The sequence below is a fragment of the Ovis canadensis genome, chromosome 1, assembly GCF_042477335.2.
Source record: "Ovis canadensis isolate MfBH-ARS-UI-01 breed Bighorn chromosome 1, ARS-UI_OviCan_v2, whole genome shotgun sequence".
Classification (NCBI taxonomy): Eukaryota; Metazoa; Chordata; class Mammalia; order Artiodactyla; family Bovidae; genus Ovis; species Ovis canadensis.
In genome coordinates, this window is record NC_091245.1 from 19,172,801 (window position 1) to 19,196,792 (window position 23,992).

The following is a 23,992-nucleotide window of genomic DNA, read 5'->3' on the forward strand; positions in this document are numbered from 1 at the left end:
ATGGAAAAAAAAAGGATTTTCTTTTCAACCAGTGGTGCTAGTCCCATTGGTCATCCGTGTGTAGAAACTGAATCTTTCACTTTATACTTTTCATAAAAATTAAAGCCAAAATGGAATCTAATAGACTTCAATGTAAATCACAGAACATCTAGAAGGTAACAAGAGAAAATCTATGTGACCTTGGATTTGACGATGAGTTTTTAGATATAAAACCAAAAGTACAATTCATGAAAGAAAAAAAAACAGTAACCTGGCTTACCAAAATTAAAAGCTTTTGTTCTGTGAAAGAAACTGCTAAAAGAATAAAAAAGCAAGCTACTAATTAGAAAAAATACTTGCAAAACACGTTTAATGAAAAACTTATTCAAAATATACAAAGAACTCTTAACACTCAGCAATAAGAAGACAACAAACCCGGTTAGAAATGGGCCAGAGACCTTAATAGATACCTCATCTGACAAGATACACAGAAGGCAAATGAACATATAAAAAGATGCTCACATCATGTGTCACTGTTTTTGTTGTTTAGTAGTAAGTTGTGTCTGACTCTTTTGTGACCCCAGGGACTGTAGCCCACCAGTCTCCTCTGTCCATGGGATTTCCCAGGCAAGAATACTGGAATGGATTGCCATGCCCTCCTCCAGGGGATCTTCCCAACCCAGGAATTTAACCCATTTCTCTTGCATTGGCAGGCAGATTCTTTACCACTGAGCCACCAGGGAAACTGCATGTGTCATTAGGGAAATGCAAATTAAAACAAGAATAAAATATCACCACACACCTATTAGAATGGCTAAAATCCAAAACACTGACACACCAAATGCTGGCAAGGGTGAGGAACGACAGGAAGTCTCATTCGTTGCTGGCAGGAATGCAGAATGGTTCAGCCATTTTGGCAAGGTGTTATAAAAGCTAAACGTAGTCTGCATAGCAATTACTCTTCTAGGTATTTACCCAATTGAGCTGAAAACTTACCTCTATACAAAAACTGCACAGAAATATTGCAGTATGGCACAAATATTGCACATTATTCTAGTTTGTACAGTAATAAAGGCCTTTTTGTTTAATTACCTTTAAAACATTCTTAATTGCCAACAACTGGGAGGAACTGAGATGGCCTTCATTAGATAAATGGATAAACAAACTGTAGTAGACAATGGACTATTATTTGACACTAAAAAGAAATGCTCTGTCCAGCCATGAGCAGGTATGGAGGAGCCTTAAATATATATTGCTAAATGAAAGAAGCCAGTCTGAGAAGTCTATGTACTGCATGGTTTCAACTGTATGACATTCTGGAAAAGGAAAAATTAAAGAGATCAGTAAATACTATGCTACAGATCTTATGAGATTTAGCCTTCCCATTGAGCTCAGATATGGACTGGCCAGTTGAAGACAAGACCTTGTGTAAGAGATGTTTGCCTTATTTCAGTGGCCCTCCTTCTCTGTTCCCAGGAGCCTCCTGATCTCCCTACCTATAGAGCAGAAGTTTGGAGACAGCCAAGTGAGTTGGAGAGACTAATTCAAGTAAGAAACATAAAAGAAACCGTTTTTTTCCTCATTAAATTAGTGAAATTATGATGATAGTTCAGGTGATCTAGAAGCAGTAAAAGTAGAAGTCAAACATTCAGTTCAGTTCAGTTCAGTTCAGTCGCTCAGTCGTGTCCGACTCTTTGCGACCCCATGAATCACAGCACGCCAGGCCTCCCTGTCTATCACCAACTCCCGGAGTTCACTCAGATTCACGTCCATCGAGTCAGTGATGCCATCCAGCCATCTCATCCTCTGTCGTCCCCTTCTCCTCATGCCCCCAATCCCTCCCAGCATCAGAGTCTTCTCCAATGAGTCAACTCTTCGCATGAGGTGGCCAAAGTACTGGAGTTTCAGCTTCAGCATCATTCCTTCCAAAGAAATCCCAGGGCTGGTCTCCTTCAGAATGAATTGGTTGGATCTCCTTGCAGTCCAAGGGACCCTCAAGAGTCTTCTCCAACACCATAGTTCAAAAGCATCAATTCTTCTGCTTCAGCGCTCAGCCTTCTTCACAGTCTAACTCTCACATCCATACAGGACCACAGGAAAAGCTATAGCCTTGACTAGACGGACCTTAGTCGTCAAAGTGATGTCTCTGCTTTTGAATATGCTGTCTAGATTGGTCATAACTTTTCTTCCAAGGAGTAAGCGTCTTTTAATTTCATGGCTACAGTCACCATCTGCAGTGATTTTGGAGCCCCGAAAAATAAAGTCTGACACTGTTTCCACTGTTTCCCCGTCTATTTCCCATGAAGTGATGGGACCGGATGCCATGATCTTCGTTTCTGAATCTTGAACTTTAAGCCAACTTTTTCACTCTCCACTTTCACTTTCATCAAGAGGCTTTTTAGTTCCTCTTCACTTTCTGCCATAAGGGTGGTGTCATCTGCATATCTGAGGCTATTGATATTTCTCCCGGCAATCTTGATTCCAGCTTGTGCTTCTTCCAGTCCAATGTTTCTCATGATGTACTCTGCATAGAAGTTAAATAAACAGGGTGACAATATACAGCCTTGACGTACTCCTTTTCCTATTTGGAGCCAGTCTGTTGTTCCATGTCCAGTTCTAACTGTTGCTTCCTGACCTGCATACAGGTTTCTCAAGAGGCAGGTCAGGTGGTCTGGTATTCCCATCTCTTTAAGAATTTTCCACAGTTTATTGTGATCCACACAGTCAGAAGTCATTTTTTTTTTTTAACATTTAATTTTAGTTTTTTATTTTTTAAATTTTAAAATCTTTAATTCTTACATGCATTCCCAAACATGAACCCCCCTCCCACCTCCCTCCCCATAACAACTTTCTGGGTCATCCCCATGCACCAGCCCCAAGCATGCTGCATCCTGCGTCAGACATAGACTGGCAAACATTAAAAGAGTAATAACAGTTACTGACATTTGTATAACCTTTAAAGAATGTTCTAACCTCCATTGTTGCAAGAAACCATTTGATCTTCCCATCAGTCCTATTTATTTTAGCTATTTTAAGAGTTAAGGGAACTGATTATCTCATGCCTGAGGTTACACAACTAGTAGGTATAAGAGTTAGTTTCTTAAACTCCAGTCTTTTTACCTTTAAGCCCAAAGAAAGCAAAGGCTTTGGTGGGAAAAAAGGATGGATTTTAAAATCAGTTTCCCTTGTCAAGAATGATAATAATAAGTTATTCTAGAGTAGAGCTGCTCCAAGGATATGCAGAAAGTGAAAGTGAAAGTTGCTCAGTTGTGTCTGACTCTTTGTGACCCCATGGACTGTATAGTCCATTCTTCAGGCCAGAAGACTGGAGTGGGTAGACATTTCCTTTCCCTGGGGATCTTCCCAACCCAGGGATCGAACCCAGGTCTCCTGCATTGCAGGCTGATTCTTTACCAGCTGAGCCACCAGGAAAGCCCAAGAATACTGGACTGGATAGCCTATTCCTTCTCCAGAGGATCTTCCTGACCCAGGAATTGAACAAGGGTCTCTGGCATTGCAGGCGGATTCTTTACCAACTGAGATGCCAGGGAAGCCCTAGGATGCATGGAGCCGCAGCTAAATATTTTTGTGAGGTCTCTGCTGTATAAACAAGTCCATCCACTTGAGATGTAATGATTTATTGATGAGGATTTAGAACAGCACAGGAAAGAAGAGATACTTAGATATGTGTTTATTATGGAGTCAGTGCACCTGAAGTATCTTTAGAGTAGCCAGATACTCTCTCTTTTTGGTTCAGGGACCATCTCATCATTTTTTTTTTTAATTGTCAGGTATATCATTCCTGACTAATTTCACGTCTTCTATCACTAAAAAAGGTAGCAGTACTCTTATTATTGACAGTGCCAGGACTTTCCGGAACCTGTTTTATAGAATCAGTATAGATCTTCTTGTCTCTTCAGTTCTCTAGTTCCCTTTATTTCATGCTGGTTACATCATTACTGTTGATACCACACTACGTTATCCTGCAAGCTGCCCACAAATACTGGGTTCTAGCAACTCTGAAAGTTGTGGCTGCACTTTGTTGACAGTGACCATGAATGTAAGTCTTAACCAGAGTATGCAGGGGAAATGTGAATTGTGATTAGTTCTGTGGCCAAGTGAGACTCACCATATGAATCACGAAGAAGTAGAAAATCCTAACAAACCAAATAAGGAGTAAGGAGATTGAATCAGTATTCAGAAGCCTCCCAACAAACAAAAGTCCAGAACCAGATGGCTTCACTGGTGAATTCTACCAAACATTTAAAGAAGATCTAATACCAATCCTTCTCTAACTTTTCCCAAAAAATGGAAGAGGAGGGAACGCTTTCAAACTCATTTTATGAGGTCAGGACTAATCCTGATACCAAAATCAGACAAAGACTCTACAAGAAAAGAAAATTACAGGCCGATATCTTTGATGAACGCAGATATAAAAATCCTCAACAAAATTTTAGCAAACTGAATTCAACAGTACATTAGAAGAATCATACACTGTGATTATTCCAGGGATCCAAGGATGGTGCAACATTCATAAATCAACTGATGTGATACACCACATTAATAAAATGAAGAGAAACATCATATGATCATCTCAGTAGATGCAAAAGAAGCATTTGACAAAATTTAACATCCATTCATAATAAAAGCTCTCAGCAAAGTGAGTATAAAAAGTAATGTAACTCAACATAATAAAGACCACTTCCCTGGTGGCCCAGAGGTTAAAGCATCTGCCTCCAATGCAGGAGACTTGGGTCCGATCCCTGGGTCGGGAAGATCCCCTGGAGAAGGAAATGATAACCCACTCCAATATTCTTGCCTGGAGAATCCCATGGACGGAGAAGTCTGGTAGGCTTCTCCTAGAGTCCATGGGGTCGCAAAGAGTCGGGCACGACTGAGCGACTTCACTTTCTTTCTTTCTTTATGATAAGCCCACAGATAACATCATACTCCATGGTAAAAAAAAAACCTGAGTCTTTCCTCTAAGATCAGGAACGAAGCAAAGATGTCCACTCTTGCCACTTTTTTTCCATCATAATACCAGAAGTCCTAGCCAGAACAGTTAGCAAGAAAAAGAGATAAAAGGCATCCAAATTGAAAAGGAAAAAGTAAAGCTGTCTATATTTGCAGATAACATTCCTAAAGATTCCACCAAAAATAAAAACAAACCTGTCAGAAGTATTTTTAAAAATTCAGTAAAGTTGCAGGGTACAAAATCAATATATTAAAATCAACTGTGTTTCTATACACTAATAATGAACTATCAGAAAGAGAAATTAAGAAAACAACCCCATATACAAGTGCATCAAAAAGAATAAAATACCTCAGAATAAATTTGGTTGAGGAGATGAAAGATTTTACACTGAAAACTATAAGACACTGATGAAAGAAACTGAAGATACAAATAAATGGAACAATATTTCATACTGATGGATTGGAAGAATTAATACTGTTAAAGTGCCCATAGTATCCAAAACAACCTACAGATTTGATGTAATCCCTACCGAAGTTTATCATTTGAAATTTTATAGAACAGCACATCTTCCAACCATGCTTCTCTTGATTTCTCTTAGCCCACATGCCTGGATCTAAGGGCTATTCTGCCTCAGAGGATTACTGTAAAGCTATATTAGGTAATTAGGTCAACTGTCTCGAGCATAGTTTATGTTCAGTAAATGCTAATTCCTCTGTTCTTTTCACTACCATCCAGAAAGAGTGTGCATTTTTAAGCGAAATGGAGAAAAAAACAGGCTTCCCAGGTGGCACAGTGGTAAAGAATCCGCTGCCAGTTCAGGAGACTATGAGATGCAGATTGGATCCCCCCGTCAGGAAGATCCCCTGGAGCTGGAAATGGCAACCCACTCCAGTATTCTTGCTTGGAAAATGCCATGGACAGAGGAGCCTGGCAGGCTACAGTCCATGGGGTTGCAAAGAGTCAGACATGACTGAGTGACTAAGCGCGCACACACATACACACACACACATACACACACACACAACACACACACATGTAGAAACAAAATTGGAGTAATCAAAAGAGATTCCTGGTGGAGAGTCTTGGTGAGAACTACCTGTATAGCTCAGGCTAAAAGCATTTGCAAGAGCTTCCTGGAAAACATCCTCCCAGCCAAAATGAAGTAAAGTACAGGGCCTTGGAGACAAAGAGAAACTGCAGTAATGTCAGCTCCAGAATCACTGATCAGAGAGAAGAATGGCTGATTTGCTGAGAAGGTATTGCAGTGTCCAATAACAGGAGCTGAGAGGCAGGGCCTCCAGAGCCGAGAAATACCCTAAATTCCAGATGACACAGATCAAGCAGTCCCTGTTCTCTTAAAGAGGCATAAGACAGTGCCACCAAGTTGATCATGGACAGGACAGAGTCACTCAGTCGTGTCCGACTCTTTGCGACCCCATGGACTGTAGCCTATCAGGCTCCTCTGTCCATGAAATTTTCCAGGCAAGAGTGCTGGAGTGGATTGCCATTTCCTTCTCCAGGGGATCTTCCCAACCCAGGAATCGAACCTGGGTCTCCCGCATTACAGGCAGACGCTTTACCGTCTGAGCCACCAGATCACTCTTAAGTGGGCAACACTGTGTAGAAGCCCAAGGCTGCAGTGGAGTTCACAAAGAGCAAAGGGTCAGTGATGCCCAGGGCAGGACAGATCAGCACACCCCAAATGTGGGTGAATGGAAAGACTGATGATAATTCAAAAAGAGCCAGCAGACCTGTAGTCAGGGAGGGAGAAGCAGTCAGAGGAGATAGAAATTATCCTGAGGGAGAAAGCTGTATATCTTGGATCTTGAAAGGGTCTTTGGCAGTATTCAATAACCTTTCTTACATAAAAGTTATTTCAGAGAAAAGAAAATGAAAATGTTTAGTGACAGGCTAGGATTGCTATAGCTAAACTAAGCTGCTTCTGCCATTTCCCAAATCATGCCATTGTTCCAGAGGCGTCTCTCTAGTCATTGGAAAAGTGCATCTTCTTCCAGAAGGCAAGGGAGGACAGAACTGAAGAAACAGTGGCGGGATGAGCTCTGTGCTGAGGACTCTCCTGTGTGTTCATCATGCCAGCCCTCTCAGCACAGTCATACATTGACTGGCTACCTTAATTAAGTTGCTACGTTTGCTTGATAAGAAGCTAATACTTGTTAACTATGGTTTGTCAGGCTGTGTGCTGGGTGTGTTACATGTATGGTCCTATTTCATTCTCACAACCAGTTCTTTGAACTGCTTCTAGTAAACTAGCTCAGGGAAGGAGTAAGGGGGCACAACAGGGGGCTGCTCTAAGTTCAGTCTTCTCTGAGACGTTCTAGACATTAGGCCATTGGTCATGAGATGCCCATCCCTGATCTGTAAAGTCCTAACCCTCAAAGTCCACTCTTCATCTTCCCCATCCCCACCCCACCCCACCCCAACCCTTCCTCTCAGTTCACCTTCCAAGCCAAGGTAACCAGCTGAGTTCAGTCCAACAAACATTTTGCTAGGCGCTCATACTCTTAATGCCATGCATGGTACTTTGTGATAGGCACTATGCTCAGATTTCATGGTCTGGGAGAGAAAGATGTCTAAATGGATAGTTACTCGTCAGGGTAACAAGTGCTAGGCCGTATTCCCATCCTAGACATCATTGTATCTCTAATCCCAGGCCAGCATCTAGCACATGACAAGAGCAAGACTGTTAGAGTTAGCATGTACCGAGGGAGAGGGAGAGCTATGTGCCAGGCATTGCACAAAGCACTTTATTCTCAGTGTAATTGGCACCACAATTTTGTGAAGAGTTAGTGTAATTCCAGTTTCAAAGATGTGGAAATTAAGTCACAGAGCAATTAAATAACATGCCCAGTTACTAAGTGGTGGAGCCAGGATATAAGCCCAAGCAGAGTGTCTGCCTCTGAGTGTCTGCTGAGTGACTGAGTGAGTGAGAGGACAGAAGGCCAGGAGGTGGGAGAGAGAGAGAGAACGTGGGAACCAGTGAGCAAGGTCAGGTGAATGTCAGTGCTAGGTAAAATGAGGTCCACAGGCATGGGAGGCTGGTTCTGCTTGGCAGGGGAAGCCATCACGAAAGGTTTCATGAAGGAAGTGGTGCTTAACTGAATGTTCAAGATAAATAGGTGGTCACTGGCTAGGGCAGGGTGGGGTAGACAGAGCTAAGCCAGCGCTTCTACTTTCCCCCTCTCACCTTCTCCAAGACTGCTCCAACGGACCCACCTCTACTGCCCCGTGCATGAGTTTTCCTCTTATTCTAACCAGCTTATATGCATGCCAAATATTTTCCTAACCTCAAAAAAACATCTTGCCCTGTGCTTTCCCTCCAGCTATTGCCCCATTTCATTGTCCCCCTTTATAACAAAACTTCTAAAAATAGAAGTCTGTTATTCCCTGGCTCCAATTCTGTTTTCTCTTAAGCCCAATGAAATCACCATTTCACTCCCACTCCGGTGAAACAGCTCTTCTCAAGGTCAAGAGTAGCCCCCATGTTGGCAGATCCAGCCATCAATCCTATGGCCACCTCCTCCCAGGCCCCACACAGTGTTCGATGCAGTTGGTCCCTGCATCCTCCTTGAGACCCTTCCTTCCTTTAACAACTGAGACATCACAGTCTCTCCTGGTTATTTTTCCGTCTCAGGCGCTGCTTCTTTCAGCCTTTGGCCATGCTCCTCCTCACCTCCCGAATGTTGATCGTGAAAATACACACGGTGATCCAGGGCACTCTCCCACTGGAAATCATTTAGCACTCTCTCCAGGACAGAATCCACACTTGAGCCCAGTGTTCGAAGCCTGCACCATCTTGCTGCCTGCCCCTGCCACCTCACCTTTCATGAAGTATTTGTGTGGTGCTCTGGAGACCAGCCAGCCCCTCCAGATGCCCTTTCTCACCACATCCTCCGAGATCCCTGGGAACTGAGTGGTTCCCATTGGCAGATGAAGAAGCTGCGAATCAGATTGTCCTTCCTTTGCCCAAGGTCACACGGCTTGCAATGTCCTCCTTTGTAAAAGATTCTAATTCCAGGTCCTGTGTTCTTCCCACTTACAACCCGTTTGTTGTTTGACCCAATTCCTTAAACTCGGTGCTTCTCAGTGAAGCAGAGGCATGGAAGTCTGGTTCCTTCTTTTAGGTGCCAGCCTCTCCATCTGGATCTCCTCTGAAGAGCACAGTGGTTTACACTCTTCACCCCAGGCGCTTGGTAGTCACGTTTGCAGGACAATGGGTGCTCTTACTGGTCCAAATGCTAAATCTCCCCAAATGAAAGGCCAGCTGCAGAGCACGAGAAGAACAAGGGTTGAATGATTTGATCAGACATCTGTGGGGGCCTCCTGGCATTTCGAGTGTGAGCGCCTTAGAGAAACTAACCATTCTGGCCCGAGGGAGTTGGAGACAGTTAATCTTGGTGGTTCTGACTGCTCACTGCCCCAGAGGTCCCAGCCTGCTGCATGACTCAGAGTCCCCAACACTCCCTCTATTCTTCTCTCACTGGGATAGTCGGGAAGCCATTTCTAAGGCATTTTAATTTGTTAATAGCTTGACATGGCCCGCTATGCCCAGGGCTGTGTGTTTTAGAAGTTACTGTTGCTTTCTCAGTGGGGGAATTGGTTTTGAGCTGCTCCATCCGGGATATCTGACTGCCCTGCATAGCCATGGGAAGAGCCTTTCCTATTGGCTTCTGGCTTCCCATGCTCCTGCTTGTCTGGGCTTTTTCTTCTCCATTGTGGATTACCTGAGTGCACAGACCCTGGACTATTCCATAGCCCAGTTCTTTTTTTTTTTAAATTTTTAAAAATTGTTATACAATTTTTAGAGATTGCTTCCCACTTATGCTTATTACAAAATATTGGCTATGTTCCCTGTGTCATACAATACATCCTTGAACCAGTCTTACAGCCTATAGTTTGTATCTCCCACTCTCCCACCCCTGTTTTGCCCATCTGCACCCTTCCCTCTGGTAACCACTGGTTTGTTCTCTGTATCTGTCAGTCTGCTTGTTCTTCGTTATATTCCCTAGTTTGTTGTATTTCCTAGATTCCACATAAACATGATATCATACAGAGTTTGTGCCCCTCTGTCTGACTTATTTGACTTAGCATCATGCCCTCCAGGCCCATCTATGTTGCTGTGCATCCACAGCCCTGATCCTTGAGGAGCTTCGCCAGAAGCTGATGGTGTTTATTAGAGAGGAAAGATGTGGCCGAAGGTTTGCTGTTGTACAGGCATTTCTACGTGCATTTCTGCAATGCACTTTGTTAAAGAGGCAATGGCCATCCATCTTTCCTTTGCTTTGTGGAACTTTCTGGAATTCACAAAGACCATAGGAACCCACAGTAAGAGGCAGGCAAGGGGATGGGGGGCTATGAGGGACTCTTAGTGGCTCAATGACTGTTACACACTGCCAGAGAGCTCCCCTACCCCATCTCCAGCTGCACTGACCGCTCGTGCTGCACCGGCCTCTGTGTGACTCTCTGTGATGGCACAGACTGGGATCCACACCAGGGCGGTGTCCTGTTGAGAGCTTCTGCACTCATGTCAGAGAAAGATAGGTTCAAATAGTGTCCACCACCTGCTAGTTGTGTGACCTTGAATAAGTCTCTTCATCTTTCTGAGCTTCTGTGTGAATTAATAATCAACAGCACCCTACTCACATGGCTATTGAGAGGAATATTTGAAGACACCTGTAATGTTCCTGTCACTGTGCCTAGTCCAGAAGTTTCCAGTAGGTTCAGTAATTGCACTTCATTTCTGAGATACAGTTGTTTCCATAAGAAAATACTGTTATGTAAATTCTCTTGTTAAACCCTTGACCTTTTTTTGCCTGCCAAATAAAGGCCCAACTCTGACTTGTCGCTCAGCATTTGTATTTGCATTTCAGGCTTTACACTTCATTGTTAGGGAAGACTAAGAAAATGTAGATTTCTAGAAGAAAATGCATGTAGATACAGATGAGTTTGTCTAAATTCCATGAGCAGTGGCTCTGTATAAGGCCCTGGGCCAGGATCACAGGGCTAAGTAAATCACACATGATACATGCTGGGCAGTGGCATCATGGTTTCTGGCTGTCCTGTACAGGCACCAACCTCCCCCACCCCATACCCACTGCACCCTTGTCCCTGCAGAAGGCAGCCCCAAGGGAAGACTTGCTGCAGGGCCCTGGCACAGCAGAGCAGCTGGGCATCAGTGTGCTGGCAGCTGGCCCAAGGGTGGAGGCGGGGGAGGTTGGGGCTGGGAACTGGCCAGCAGCCAGAGCTCCCTCAGGTGCCCCAGCACACGGGGCCTCCAGCCCAGCAGTCACGGGATGGGTCCTGTTCTTCCGCTTTGGTTTTCTCTAGACTGCACTGAGCAGGGTTTGGGGAGGCAGGGCAGTGACTCCAGCCCCGTGTTGACCCCATACAGATGTTGAAGATAAGAGAGGTGAGATGACTTGACTACAGTCACACAGCAACAGATCCAGGGCTAGAACTCACAAGTCTTGAAAAACAGTCAGCGCTGTCTGACTTGTGGACTCCTGAGATTGCCTTGTTTCCAGTCCAAGTGCAGTGAGATTGTCAGTGAGAGTTCCTTCAGAAAATCATTGAGGTCTTCTGTGTGCCCATTCTCTGTGCAAGGAACTGGGGGTACAGGGTTAAATCAGACCCTGACTTTGGGAATTCACAGCGCCATGAGCGAGACATACTACCAACAGTTGTAGTTCAGTATGGCAAGTGCCAATGGGGGCAAGCACGTAATGTGGGTGATGGCAGATGGACAATGAGCACAGAGGAGGCACTTGGCCCAATCTGGGGGTCTGGGAGTTACTCCCAGTGAAACTGACGTCTGAGCTGAGTTGTGAAGGACCAGGAGGCAGAAGGAGAACAAGGAAGAACATTCCAGGCAGAGGGAATAGGACAGCAGGAGAACATACTCAATGAGACCCCCCGTCATATATTTGATGTATATTCAGGGCGCTGAGCACTTCCCACTGGCTGGACCATAGTATGTGTGAGAGAATAAAGGCAGATGAGGCTGGACGTGTAGAAACATTCAAGAAGGTTGAAAAGGCTGTGCCTGTGATTTTATTAAAGCCTGGGAGCTCTCTCCTTAGGTCTCCAGGGCGCCAATCTCCTAGTCTGGGAGCCTGGATGGAGTTCCTGATTTCCTTGCAACCAGGCTTACTGCAAAGAATCTATGTGAAATCCAGTGAGTTCCTTTTACCAAATTCCACAGAAGGGCCTTGTTGTTTATCTACTTATTCCTTTAGAATGTCCTGGCTCCTCCCCTCCACCCGCCTCTGGAAACTTGGTGTGGAAAAGGGACTGAAGTGCTGATTGTAGCAAATGAAGCTTGATTCAAGGTTTAAACACCAACAGCTCTTCATGAAACAGTAACCACTGCCCGGCAAGCTATGACTCTCCGTCTCTCCCCACAGGCCTGCAGAGTTAGCCACCAAGTACGCAAACTTTTCAGAGGGAACCTGCAAGCCTGGCTATGCTTCGGCCTTGATGACTGCCATCTTCCCCCGGTAAGTGCTCTGGTTTCTTCCCATCCCCTGGCTAGCCCGGTCCATGGCCCAGGGCTCAGACACACCTGCCCCTGGTGGCAAGTGGTGTGCTCCTGAGAAAGTGAGATTCTGTGGTGCCTTCTCTCCTGCATCCTTGAGTCTGTGGGTGCCTGAATGCCTGAAAGGACTTTGCTTTGGTTGGCTCCTACCCCAGTCCTACTCTCGGCCCTGGTTACAACTTACCTCATCCTCTCTGAGCTTGTACCTGCCAGCACAGCTTGTTTTTGCAGAGCAGAAAGAGGAGGTAGGACCTATGTGCTCCCCCTCGGAAGCCAGGTATCCAGAGGTAGCCAGACAGTGATCCGCACCACAGAAGCTCATAGTCCTTTCTAGAAGCTAGGACCTGGCTTCGGGGAGGCATGTCCAAATAAAGCAGAGTTTCTGAGGCTGGCTGTTTGGGCACCTTCCCTCTCTGTCCCTTTGGCGTCCTGGAGTTCCTGATTTCCTTAATTGCAGGCTGCTGAAAGAAGCCCTGCCAAACCCTGGGAGATCCTTTCACCAAATTCCCCTAAGAGACCTTACTTGCTTTATCTGCCTTTTCCTTTCGGGTTTTCTTTTCTGAAGCCTCAGTGTGGAAAAGAGCCTAATGTGCTGTGATCATCTAGTCTGCAGTCTGAGTGCAGTGAGATCCTGGGGTTGTTTCACTCCTTCGGAGAGCTATAGGAGTATCTGACTCAAGGGGTTGTAGGAAGGGCTGCTCAGGACCTCTGTGAGTCAAGATATAGCACTTAGACCACCAGAGGAGCCCTTGGGGTGGCCTCTTGGAGTGGGCTCTGCTCACTGGGGGAAGGGGATGCACTCCATCCCTTAGAGGCTGAGGTTGGGGCACAGTGTCCTTGCACAGGAATGCTGACGAACAGCTTGCCCAACAGCAGATCCAGGATATTTGGATATTATGGTCCCTTTCTTTCCTAACGTAAGCCATTCAAGCTTAGCTCCTTGTATAAAATGGGGGCTCTGCTGACTGAATATCTGGTGTTCAGATAGAGATCTTTGTCCAGGCTCTGCCTTCTGACTTGATTCCAGGATTTTGCTTCTCCCAGCTATTTACTGAGCACTTTTTCAGGGTCTGGCAGTATATTTTATATTCTTACATGGGTTTTCTTGGACCTACATGGCTCAGGCCCCTGGGCCAGACACCTGTGAGTTTTCCTTGAAATGTATGTGGATTTTATTAACTGAAAGTAATACAAGCACATGGGGCTAAGAACTCAACAGTACAAAAGGGTATATACTTCCACTCCAGACCCTGGAGACAGCCAATATACCATAAAAAGGAACAGACTGTATTTATTGTCCTATGTCTTGCTTTTTACACCTAACAGTATATCTTAGAGATTATCCTATTATCAGCATATGTGGATTCATCTTATATTTTAAATGATTGCATAATATATAATTGTTTGGAGGTATCACAATTTTATTAAAAATTCACTGAAGTTTAATTTATATACAGTGAAAATTGCTTATTAGCACAGTTGTATGGGTTTTGAGAACACCTTTGTGCAACTACCATAACAATCAATAGAATATTTCCATCATCACCTCCGAATATTCCTTCATGCTTCTTTGCAGTTAACCCCCACCTCGACTCTCAGGCCTCAACAACAACTGTCGCTGTAGTATTTGCAGAATGTCATATAAATGGATCATAAAGTAGCCTTTTGAGTCTGCCTCTTTTGTTTGGTATAATGCATTTGAGATTCAAGCATATGTGTAGCACTTGTTTCTTCCTTTTTGTTGCTGAATAGTATTTCATTATACGGGCATAACATTTTATGTTGTTTATCTATTCAGCAGTCAAAAGTATTTGGGTTAATTCCAGTTTTTAGCTATTATAAATAAAGCCAGTATAAACATTTGTATAGAGGATGTATGCTTCACTTTGTAAGAATTTGTCAAACTGTTTTCTGAAGTGACTATATTCTTTTGCTTTCCTGCCAGCAAAGTATGAGGATTTTAATTGCTTTGCATCCCTAATATCAATCTTTTTTATTTTAGCTGTCCTAGTAGGTTGAGAGCAGTATCTCACTATGATTTTAATTTGTATTTTACTAATGACTAATGATATTGAGTCAGACTTCCCTGTGAGCGTCCAGGAGTCTCTGGCGAAGGGCATGGGTTGACAGTGGCCTGCCATGGGGCTAGGGGCACTGAATACAACAGGCCTGAGAGCCTCGGGGTGTGCTGGCATAAGTCCTTTTGAAGGAAGTAGCCATTACCCCTACCATAATTTGGCCTCAGGGAAGGAACTACAGGGAGGGAACACAGCTCCATCCATCAACAGAAAATTGGATTAAAGATCTACTGAGTATGGCCCTGCCTATCAGAGCTGGGCTTCCCAGGTGGCGCTGGTGGTAAAGAACACACCTGTCAATGCAGAAGATATAAGAGACAAGGGTTCAATCCCTGAGTCGGGAAGATCCCCTAGAAGAGGGCATGGCAACCCACTCCATTATTCTTGCCTGGAGAATCCCATGGACAGAGGAGTCTGGTGGGCTACAGTCCATAGCATTGCAAAAAGTTGGACATGCCTGAAGTGACTTAGCACATCAGAGCAAGACCCAGATTCCCCCGCAGCCAGTCCCTCGCATCAGGAAGCTTCTACAAGCCTCTTATCCTCACCCATTTCAGAGGGCAGATAGAACGAAAACCACAATCACGGGAAACTAACCAAACTGAGCACATGGATCATAGCCTTGTCCTATTCAATGAAACTATGGGCCATGCCATGTAGAGCCACTCAAGATGGATGGGTCATGGTGGAGAGTTCTGACAAAGTGTAGTCCATTGGAGAAGGGAATGGCAAACCACTTCAGTGTTCTTACCTGGAGAACTCCATAAACAGTATGAAAAGGCACAAAGATATGACACTGAAAGATGAACTTCCCAGGTTGGTAGGTGCCCAATATGCTACTCAAGAAGAGTGGAAAAATATCTCCAAGTCTGATGCTATAAACAACAATATTGCATAGAAACGTAAAATGTTAGGTCCGTGAGTCAAGGTAAATTGAACATAGTCAAGCAGGAGATGGCAAGAGTGAACATCAACATTTATCAGTGAACTAAACTGGACTGGAATGGGTGAATTTAATTCAGATGACCATTGTATCTACTACTGTGGGCAAGAATCCCTTAGAAGAAATGGAGTAGCCCTCATAGTCAACAAAAGAGTCCAAAGTGCAGTACTTGGGTGCAGTCTCAAAAATGGCAGTATGATCTCTGTTTGTTTCCAAGGCAAACCATTCAATATCACAGTAAACCAAGTCTATGCCCCAAGCGCAAATGCTGAAGAAGCTGAAATTGAACTGTTCTATGAAGACCTACAAGACCTTCTAAAACTAACACCCAAAAAAGATTCCTTTTCATCATAGGGGATTAGAATGCAAAAGTAGGAAGTCAAGAGATACGTGGATTAATGGGCAAGTTTGGCCTTGGAGTACAGAATGAAGCAGGGCAAAGGCTAACAGAGTTTTGCCAAGAGAACACACTGGTCATAGCAAACACCCTCTTCCAACAACACAAGAGAAGACTCTACACATGGACATCACCAGACGGTCAATACTGAAATCAGAGTGATTATATTCTTTGCAGCCAAAGATGGAGAAGTTCTATACAGTCAGGAAAAAACAAGACCCGGAGCTGACTGTGGCTCAGATCATGAACTCCTTATTGCAAATTCAGACTTGAGTTGAAGAAAGTAGGGGAAACCACTAGACCATTCAGATATGACCTAAATCAAATCCCCTATGATTATACAGTGGAAGTGAGGAATAGATTAGATCTGATAGACAGAGTGCCTAAAGAACTATGGATAGAGGTTTGTAATATTGTACGGGAGGCTGTGATCAAAACCATGCCCAAGAAAAAGAAATGCAAAAGGCAAAATGGTTGTCTGAGGAAGCCTTACAAATAGCTGTGAAAAGAAGAGAGATGAAAAGCAAAGGAGAAAAGGAAAGATATAAGCATCTGAATGCAGAGTTCCAAAGAATAGCAAGAAGAGATAAGAAAGCCTTCTTCAGCGATCAATGCAAAGAAACACAAGAAAACAACAGAATGGGAAAGACTAGAGATCTCTTCAAGAAAATTAGAGATACGAAGGGAACATTTCATGCAAAGATGGGCACCAAAAAGGAAAGAAATGGTATGACCTAACAGAAGCAGAAGATATTAAGAAGAGGTGGCAAGAATACACAGAAGAAATGTACAGAAAAGATCTTCACAACCCAGAAAATCATGATGGTGTGATCACTCACCTAGAGCCAGACCTCCTGGAATGCAAAGTCAAATGGGCCTTAGGAAGCATCACTACAAACAAAGTTAGTGGAGGTGATGGAATTCCAGTTGAGCTATTTCAAATCCTGAAAGATGATGCTGTGAAAGTGCTGCACTCAATATGCCAGCAAATTTTGAAACCTCAGCAGTGTCCAGAGGACTGGAAAAGGTCAGTTTTCATTCCAATCCCAAAGAAAGGCAATGCCAAAGAATGTTCAAACTACTCCACAATTGCACTCATCTCACACACTAGTAAAGTAGAGCTCAAATTTCTCCAAGTGAGGCTTCAGTAGTACGTGAACCATGAACTTCCAGATGTTCAAGCCAGATTTAGAAAAGGCAGAGGAACTAGAGATCAAGTTGCCAAGATCTATTGGATCATCAAAAAAGCAAGAGAGTTCCAGAAAAAGGTCTATTTCTGCTTTATTGACTATGCCAAAGCCTTTGCACTGTGTGGATCACAATAAACTGTGGAAAATTCTGAAAGAGATGGGAATATCAGACCACCTGACTTGCCTCCTGAGAAATCTGTATGCAGGTCAGGAAGCAACAGTTAGAACCCACATGGAACGACGGACTGGTTCCAAATTGGGAGAAGAGCATATCAAGGCTGTATATTGTCACCCTGCTTATTTAACTTATATGCAGAGAACATCATGTGAAACGCTGGGCTGGATGAAGCACAAGCTGGAATCAAGATTGGCGGGAGAAATATCAATAACCTCAGATGTGCAGATGACACCACCCTTATGGCAGAAAGTGAAGAACTAAAAAGCCTCTTGATGAAAGTGAAAGAGGAGAGTGAAAATGCTGGCTTAAAACGCAGCATTTAAAAAAGGAAGATCATGACATTTGGTACCATCACTTCATGGCAAATAAATGGGGTAACAGTGGAAACAGTGAGAGACTTTATTTTCTTGGGGTCCAAAATTACCGCAGAGAGTGACTGCAGCCATGAAATTAAAAGATGCTTGCTCCTTAGAAGAAAAGCTATGACAAAACTAGAGAGCATATTAAAAGGCACAGACATCACTTTGCCAACAAAGGTCCATCTAGTCAAAGCTATGGTTTTTCCAGTAGTCATATATGGATGTGAGAGTTGGACCATGATGAAAGCTGAGTGACGAAGAATTGATGTTTTTGAACTGTGGTGTTGGAGAAGACTCTTGAGAGTCCCTTGGTTAGCAAGGAGATCAAACCAGTCAATTCTAAAGGAAATCAGTCCTGAATAGTCATTGGAAGGACTGATGCTGAAGCTTAAGCTCCAGTACTTTGGCCATCTGATGCAAAAAACTGACTCATTGGAAAAGACCCTGATGGGTAAGGTTGAAGGCAGGAGGAGAAGGGGATGTCAGAGGATGAGATGGTTGGATGGTATCACCGACTCCATGGACATGAGTTTGAGCAAGCTCCAGGAATTGGTAATGGACAGGGAAGCCTGGCATGCTGCTGTCTATGGGGTCACAAAGAGTCAGACACGACTGAACAACTGAATTGAATTTACTTTTTCCTTTGGGTAGATGCATATTTCTATTTATTCTTTTTCTTTTGCTTGAAGAATGTCTTTTAACATTACTTATGAGCAAAATCTAACGGCAGTGAAATCGATCAGCTTTGGTTTCTCTGATCAAGTCTTTATTTTACCTTCAGCTTAAAAAAGCTGTGTTTGACTGTGTATAACAATTCTAGGTTGACAATTTCACAAACACACACACACACATATTACCTTAAAGATATAACTTCATTTTCTTTTGATTTGTATAGTTTCTTTGTCTTCTGTCATTGTTACCTTTTTTTGCTTTGTATATAACGTTTCTCTTTTCCTCTGGCTACTTTTTTGAGATTTTATTCCTTATCACTTGTTCTCAGCAATTTGATATGATGCACTTTGTTGTAGTTTTCTTTATGTTATTCTTGACTTGCATTTATCTAGCTCAGTGAATCTGTGGGTTTGTATTTACTTTTAATCAAATTTGGATGCTTTTTGTCCTTATTTTTTCAAATATTTTTTCTGTTCATCACCCTTCCCAGAATTCCAATTACATGTATGTTAAGCCATTGGTCCAACTGGTTTGTTTGATGTTATTGTGTTGGTGGGGTTTCCCCCGCCCCAATTTTTTCTTATTTCTCTTCGTGCTTCATTTTGGATAGTTGATATTTCTGTGTTTTCACATCCACTGATATTTGTTTTGTGGTGTCTAATCAGCTGTTAATCCCATCTGGTGTGTTTTCATGTCAGATACTGTGTTTTTAATCCCTGTGGTTCTATTAAGGTCTTTTTATATCTTTTTTTTTTTTTTTAGTTTTTTATTTTTTAAATTTTAAAATCTTTAATTATTACATGCATTCCCAAACATGACCCCCCCTCCCACCTCCCTCCCCATAACATCGTTCTGGGTCATCCCCATGCACCAGCCCCAAGCATGCTGCATCCTGCGTCAGGTCTTTTTATATCTTGCACTTCCTTCTTTATTATGTTCATGTGCTCTTCTGTTGGTAATTTCATCATCTCTATCATTTCTGGGGTGGTTTCTCTTGTTTGATTTTTCTCCTGATAATAACCTATATTTTTCTAATTCTTCATATGCCTGACTGGTAATTTTTTTTATTAGATTTAAAACAATGTGAAATTTATGTTTTTATGTGCAAGATTTTTTTGTATTCTCTTAAATAGTTCTAGTTTTGCTTGGGTGTGTTGTTAAATTACTTGGAATCAGTTGTATCCCTTTGAGACTTGCTTTTAATGTTGTTGCTGCAGGTGTTGAGTAACCCTTTGTCTAGGGCTAATTTATCCCCATTACTAATGCAGTACATGTCTGAAGACTTGACCCAGTGCCTTGTGCATTGCAAGGCATTTCCACCCTGCCTGATTTATTTCCACAGTGCTTTTGTCAATACCAACAATGAATTCATAATTTTGAAAGGTATTGACAAGCTGTCCTCTGTAGCAGTTCTCGAATTTATATCTACACATAGTATTTTATAGAGTTGTCTTTGTCTGTTTTCATCCAATACTTGTATAGCTTTATTATTGATATTTGAATTAATAATCCATTTGAGATTTTTATTGTTTTGTTTTGGTGTTAGGCATGATTCTTGGCGTCAGGATCTGGGTTTGTTTAATTATTTTCCTTATGGGTAACTAGTGTTTTTTGATATTTTGACCAAAAAGTTCTAAGTAAATTTAGGAATTTGAAATTTGTAGCAACAATATTTTGACACAAGAGGTTTTGATACAGCTCTTTTGACATGTTAGTTTTGACCCCACCTGATAAAAACCAACTTAAATCTCTCTCTGTTTTGTTACCAAGTGCTGTATGAAGCATATTCTCACTCTCTTCCTAAGCCTCAGGCCTCCTTGAGCCCAGCCAGTCACTGCCTCCCACACCTGAGCAAAGACTGGGGAGCAGGCAGTGGTAACGGAGAGGATGCTGATACTCTGGCCTGTCCAGAACGCAGAATCCTGCTTCTCTGGGAAGCCAGCCCGCTCACTCTCATACCTGCCTCCTTTCCTCCCCAAAACTTGCCTGCCTGGATACATTGTCCTCTAGTGAGAGAGATGGGGAGGAGGGGCCGTGCGATCCAAAGGAACTCAGATTTATTGAGCACCTACTCAACTCTGTACAGTGGATTAGGGCTTTTCATCTATTGGTCTCATGGAAGGGAAAGTCTTCCCTGACCTCCGCCCATGAACACACTGTTCGTCTTTCCTCGACCCATCCCACTGCACTGATGCACACATTGCTCTGTTACTGCACTTATAACTGTGTATTGCTCTTTCTTCTCCCGTCATAGGCTGTGCACCCTTAGCACAGAAATATGGTCTTGTTCATGGCTGCTGCTGCTACTGCTAAGTCGCTTCAGTCGTGTCCAACTCCATGTGACCCCATAGACGGCCTCCCACCAGGCTCCCCGTCCCTGGGATTCTCCAGGCAAGATCACTGGAGTGGGTTGCCATTTCCTTCTCCGTCATGGCTGCTAGTACTTAGCAGACCTGTTAGCACTTAGTAGGTGCTTAATGCTTGTTACATGAATGGATATGGATCTCTGCCCTTGGGAGACTTAAGAGTCTGAGGGTGTGAGAAATGTCGATAAAACACTGTTTCAGTGGAGAGAGTTACCAAAGAAAAATAACTATTTTGACATGTCTTTGGATATCAGTTGTTATATACTTACTGAAAGCCCATGTGCCTAGCACCATACTAGGTATCCAAGAACACTTATAAGAGGAGTTCCTATTGGAGAGCACCTTATAATCCTAATCTTATTAATATAATAATCTTGAAAATAGTCCAGGTCTTCTGATGTTCCCACTCAAAACATACCCAGAAAACACACTTGCTTTACTCAAGTTACTTTATTTAGAATGGCTCATTGGCTTTTAAATAGTAGCTTTACCACTGATGATTCCTTGGTGGCTCAGATAGTAACAAATTTGCACGCAATGCAGGAGATCCAAGTTCGATCCCTGGGTCAGGAAGATCCCCTGAAGAAGGGAATGGCAACCCACTCCAGTATTCTTGCCTAAAGAATTCCATGGACAGAGGAACCTGGTGGGCTGCAGTCCATGAGTCTGTCACAAAGAGTCTGATACAACTGAGTGAGTAACACACATACCAATGTGTGCTAGATTAGAAAGAGATGAGATGTGGAGACCCAGAGTTCCCACAGCCTTCTCACTTAATAGGCTGTGCATGATCTTGGAAAAGTCAGAGCATCATATAACTCATTAGTCAAGAGGATGAAATGAGATGATGTATCTTGGGGCTATGAATGTTAGATCCTTCCAACAAAATTTAATATTAGACATTAATTGAATTCTGTTTTTTCAGTGACTTTCGTTAAATCAGGTTAGTTTTTTTTCAGTAAGAAATAAAGATCCCAGAATAGGTCATGGTATACATTTAAAATGTAGGTTTAAAAAATATGTATAACTCATAAAACCGTTTTACAAATATTTTTACTTCTTTATTTGTCTGGCTGGGCAGGTGCCTCCGTTGCAGCACGTGGGGTCCTTAGCTGTGGCATGCGAAATCTTAGTTGCGGCATGTGGGCTCTAGTTCCCCGACCAGGATCGAACCCAGGCCCCTTGCATTGGGAGCACGAGTCTTAGCCGCTGGACCGCCAAGGGAGTCCCTAATTCATAAAATATTAATGGACGAGCCCCATTTTCCTAGCAGTGCTTTGCTATAAACGTACAAGAGGCTTTTTAAAAGTGCTTTGGTGACTACCAGCCACATTTTTCACAGAACTAGAACAAATAATTTCAAGATTTGTATGGAAATACAAGAAACCTCGAATAGCCAAAGCAATCTTGAGAAAGAAGAATGGAACTGGAGGAATCAACTTGCCTGACTTCGGGCTCTACTACGGAGCCGCAGTCATCAAGACAGTATGGTACTGGCACAAAGACAGACATACAGATCAATGGAACAAAATAGAAAGCCCAGAGATAAATCCACATACATATGGACACCTTATCTTTGACAAAGGAGGCAAGAATATACAATGGAGTAAAGACAATCTCTTTAACAAGTGGTGCTGGGAAAACTGGTCAACCACTTGTAAAAGAATGAAACTAGATCACTTTCTAACACCGCACACAAAAATAAACTCAAAATGGATTAAAGATCTAAATGTAAGATCAGAAACTATAAAACTCCTAGAGGAGAACATAGGCAAAACACTCTCAGACATAAATCACAGCAGGATCCTCTATGAATCACCTCCCAGAATGCTGGAAATAAAAGCAAAAATAAACAAATGGGATCTAATTAAAATTAAAAGCTTCTGCACAACAAAGGAAAATATAAGCAAGGTGAAAAGACAGCCTTCTGAATGGGAGAAAATAATAGCAAATGAAGCAACTGACAAACAACTAATCTCAAAAATATACAAGCAACTTCTGCAGCTCAACTCCAGAAAAACAAACGACCCTATCAAAAAATGGGCCAAAGAACTAAATAGACATTTCTCCAAAGAAGACATACGGATGGCTAACAAACACATGAAAAGATGCTCAACATCACTCATTATTAGAGAAATGCAAATCAAAACCACAATGAGGTACCACTTCACACCAGTCAGAATGGCTGCGATCCAAAAATCTGCAAGCAATAAATGCTGGAGAGGGTGTGGAGAAAAGGGAACCCTCCTACACTGTTGGTGGGAATGCAAACTAGTACAGCCACTATGGAGAACAGTGTGGAGATTCCTTAAAAAATTGCAAATAGAACTACCTTATGACCCAGCAATCCCACTTCTGGGCATACACACCGAGGAAACCAGAATTGAAAGAGACACATGTACCCCAATGTTCATCGCAGCACTGTTTATAATAGCCAGGACATGGAAACAACCTAGATGTCCATCAGCAGATGAATGGATAAGAAAGCTGTGGTACATATACACAATGGAGTATTACTCAGCTGTTAAAAAGAATTCATTTGAATCAGTTCTGATGAGATGGATGAATCTGGAGCCGATTATACAGAGTGAAGTAAGCCAGAAAGAAAAACACCAATACAGTATACTAACACATATATATGGAATTTAGGAAGATGGCAATGACGACCCTGTATGCAAGACAGGGAAAGAGACACAGATGTGTATAACGGACTTTTGGACTCAGAGGGAGAGGGAGAGGGTGGGATGATTTGGGAGAATGACATTCTAACATGTATACTATCATGTGAATTGAATCGCCAGTCTATGTCTGACGCAGGATGCAGCATGCTTGGGGCTGGTGCATGGGGATGACCCAGTAAGATGTTATGGGGAGGGAGGTGGGAGGGGGGTTCATGTTTGGGAATGCATGTAAGAATTAAAGATTTTAAAATTTAAAAAATAAAAAACTAAAAATTTAAAAAAAAAAAAGTGCTTTGGTGAAAGAGTGAGTATCATGTCTTTCTGATGGTCACCAGCAGATCCACTCAGCATCAGGTGCAAGCATGCAGCCATAGGCGAGGAGAGAGCAGAATCCAGACCCAGGCTGTGCCCAAGCACAGCAGCGACGCTGACAGCCAACACCTACTGGTGTATCAATATTGACTTCCCAGATCCTCTGCTAAGACCTTCTCCTATTCGTTCCGTTTAAGAATCTGCCGGCCAGTGCAGGAGATGCAATAGACGTGGATTCGATCCCTGGGTTGGGAAGATCCCCTGGAGTAGGAAATGGCAACCCACTCCAGTATTTCTGCCTGGAAGGTCC

General features: G+C 43.0%; 1 protein-coding gene across 5 annotated transcripts in view; it reads left to right on the plus strand.

The window, feature by feature from the left end:
* Positions 1 to 23,992, plus strand: part of ST3GAL3 (ST3 beta-galactoside alpha-2,3-sialyltransferase 3) — a 226,551-nt gene that overhangs the window by 138,435 nt on the left and 64,124 nt on the right. For all 5 annotated transcript variants that reach the window (XM_069588998.1, XM_069589018.1, XM_069589026.1 and 2 more), the window contains one exon: positions 12,376 to 12,468. In XM_069588998.1, the coding sequence (XP_069445099.1) occupies positions 12,376 to 12,468 (93 nt within the window). The remainder of the gene's footprint in view (positions 1 to 12,375; positions 12,469 to 23,992) is intronic.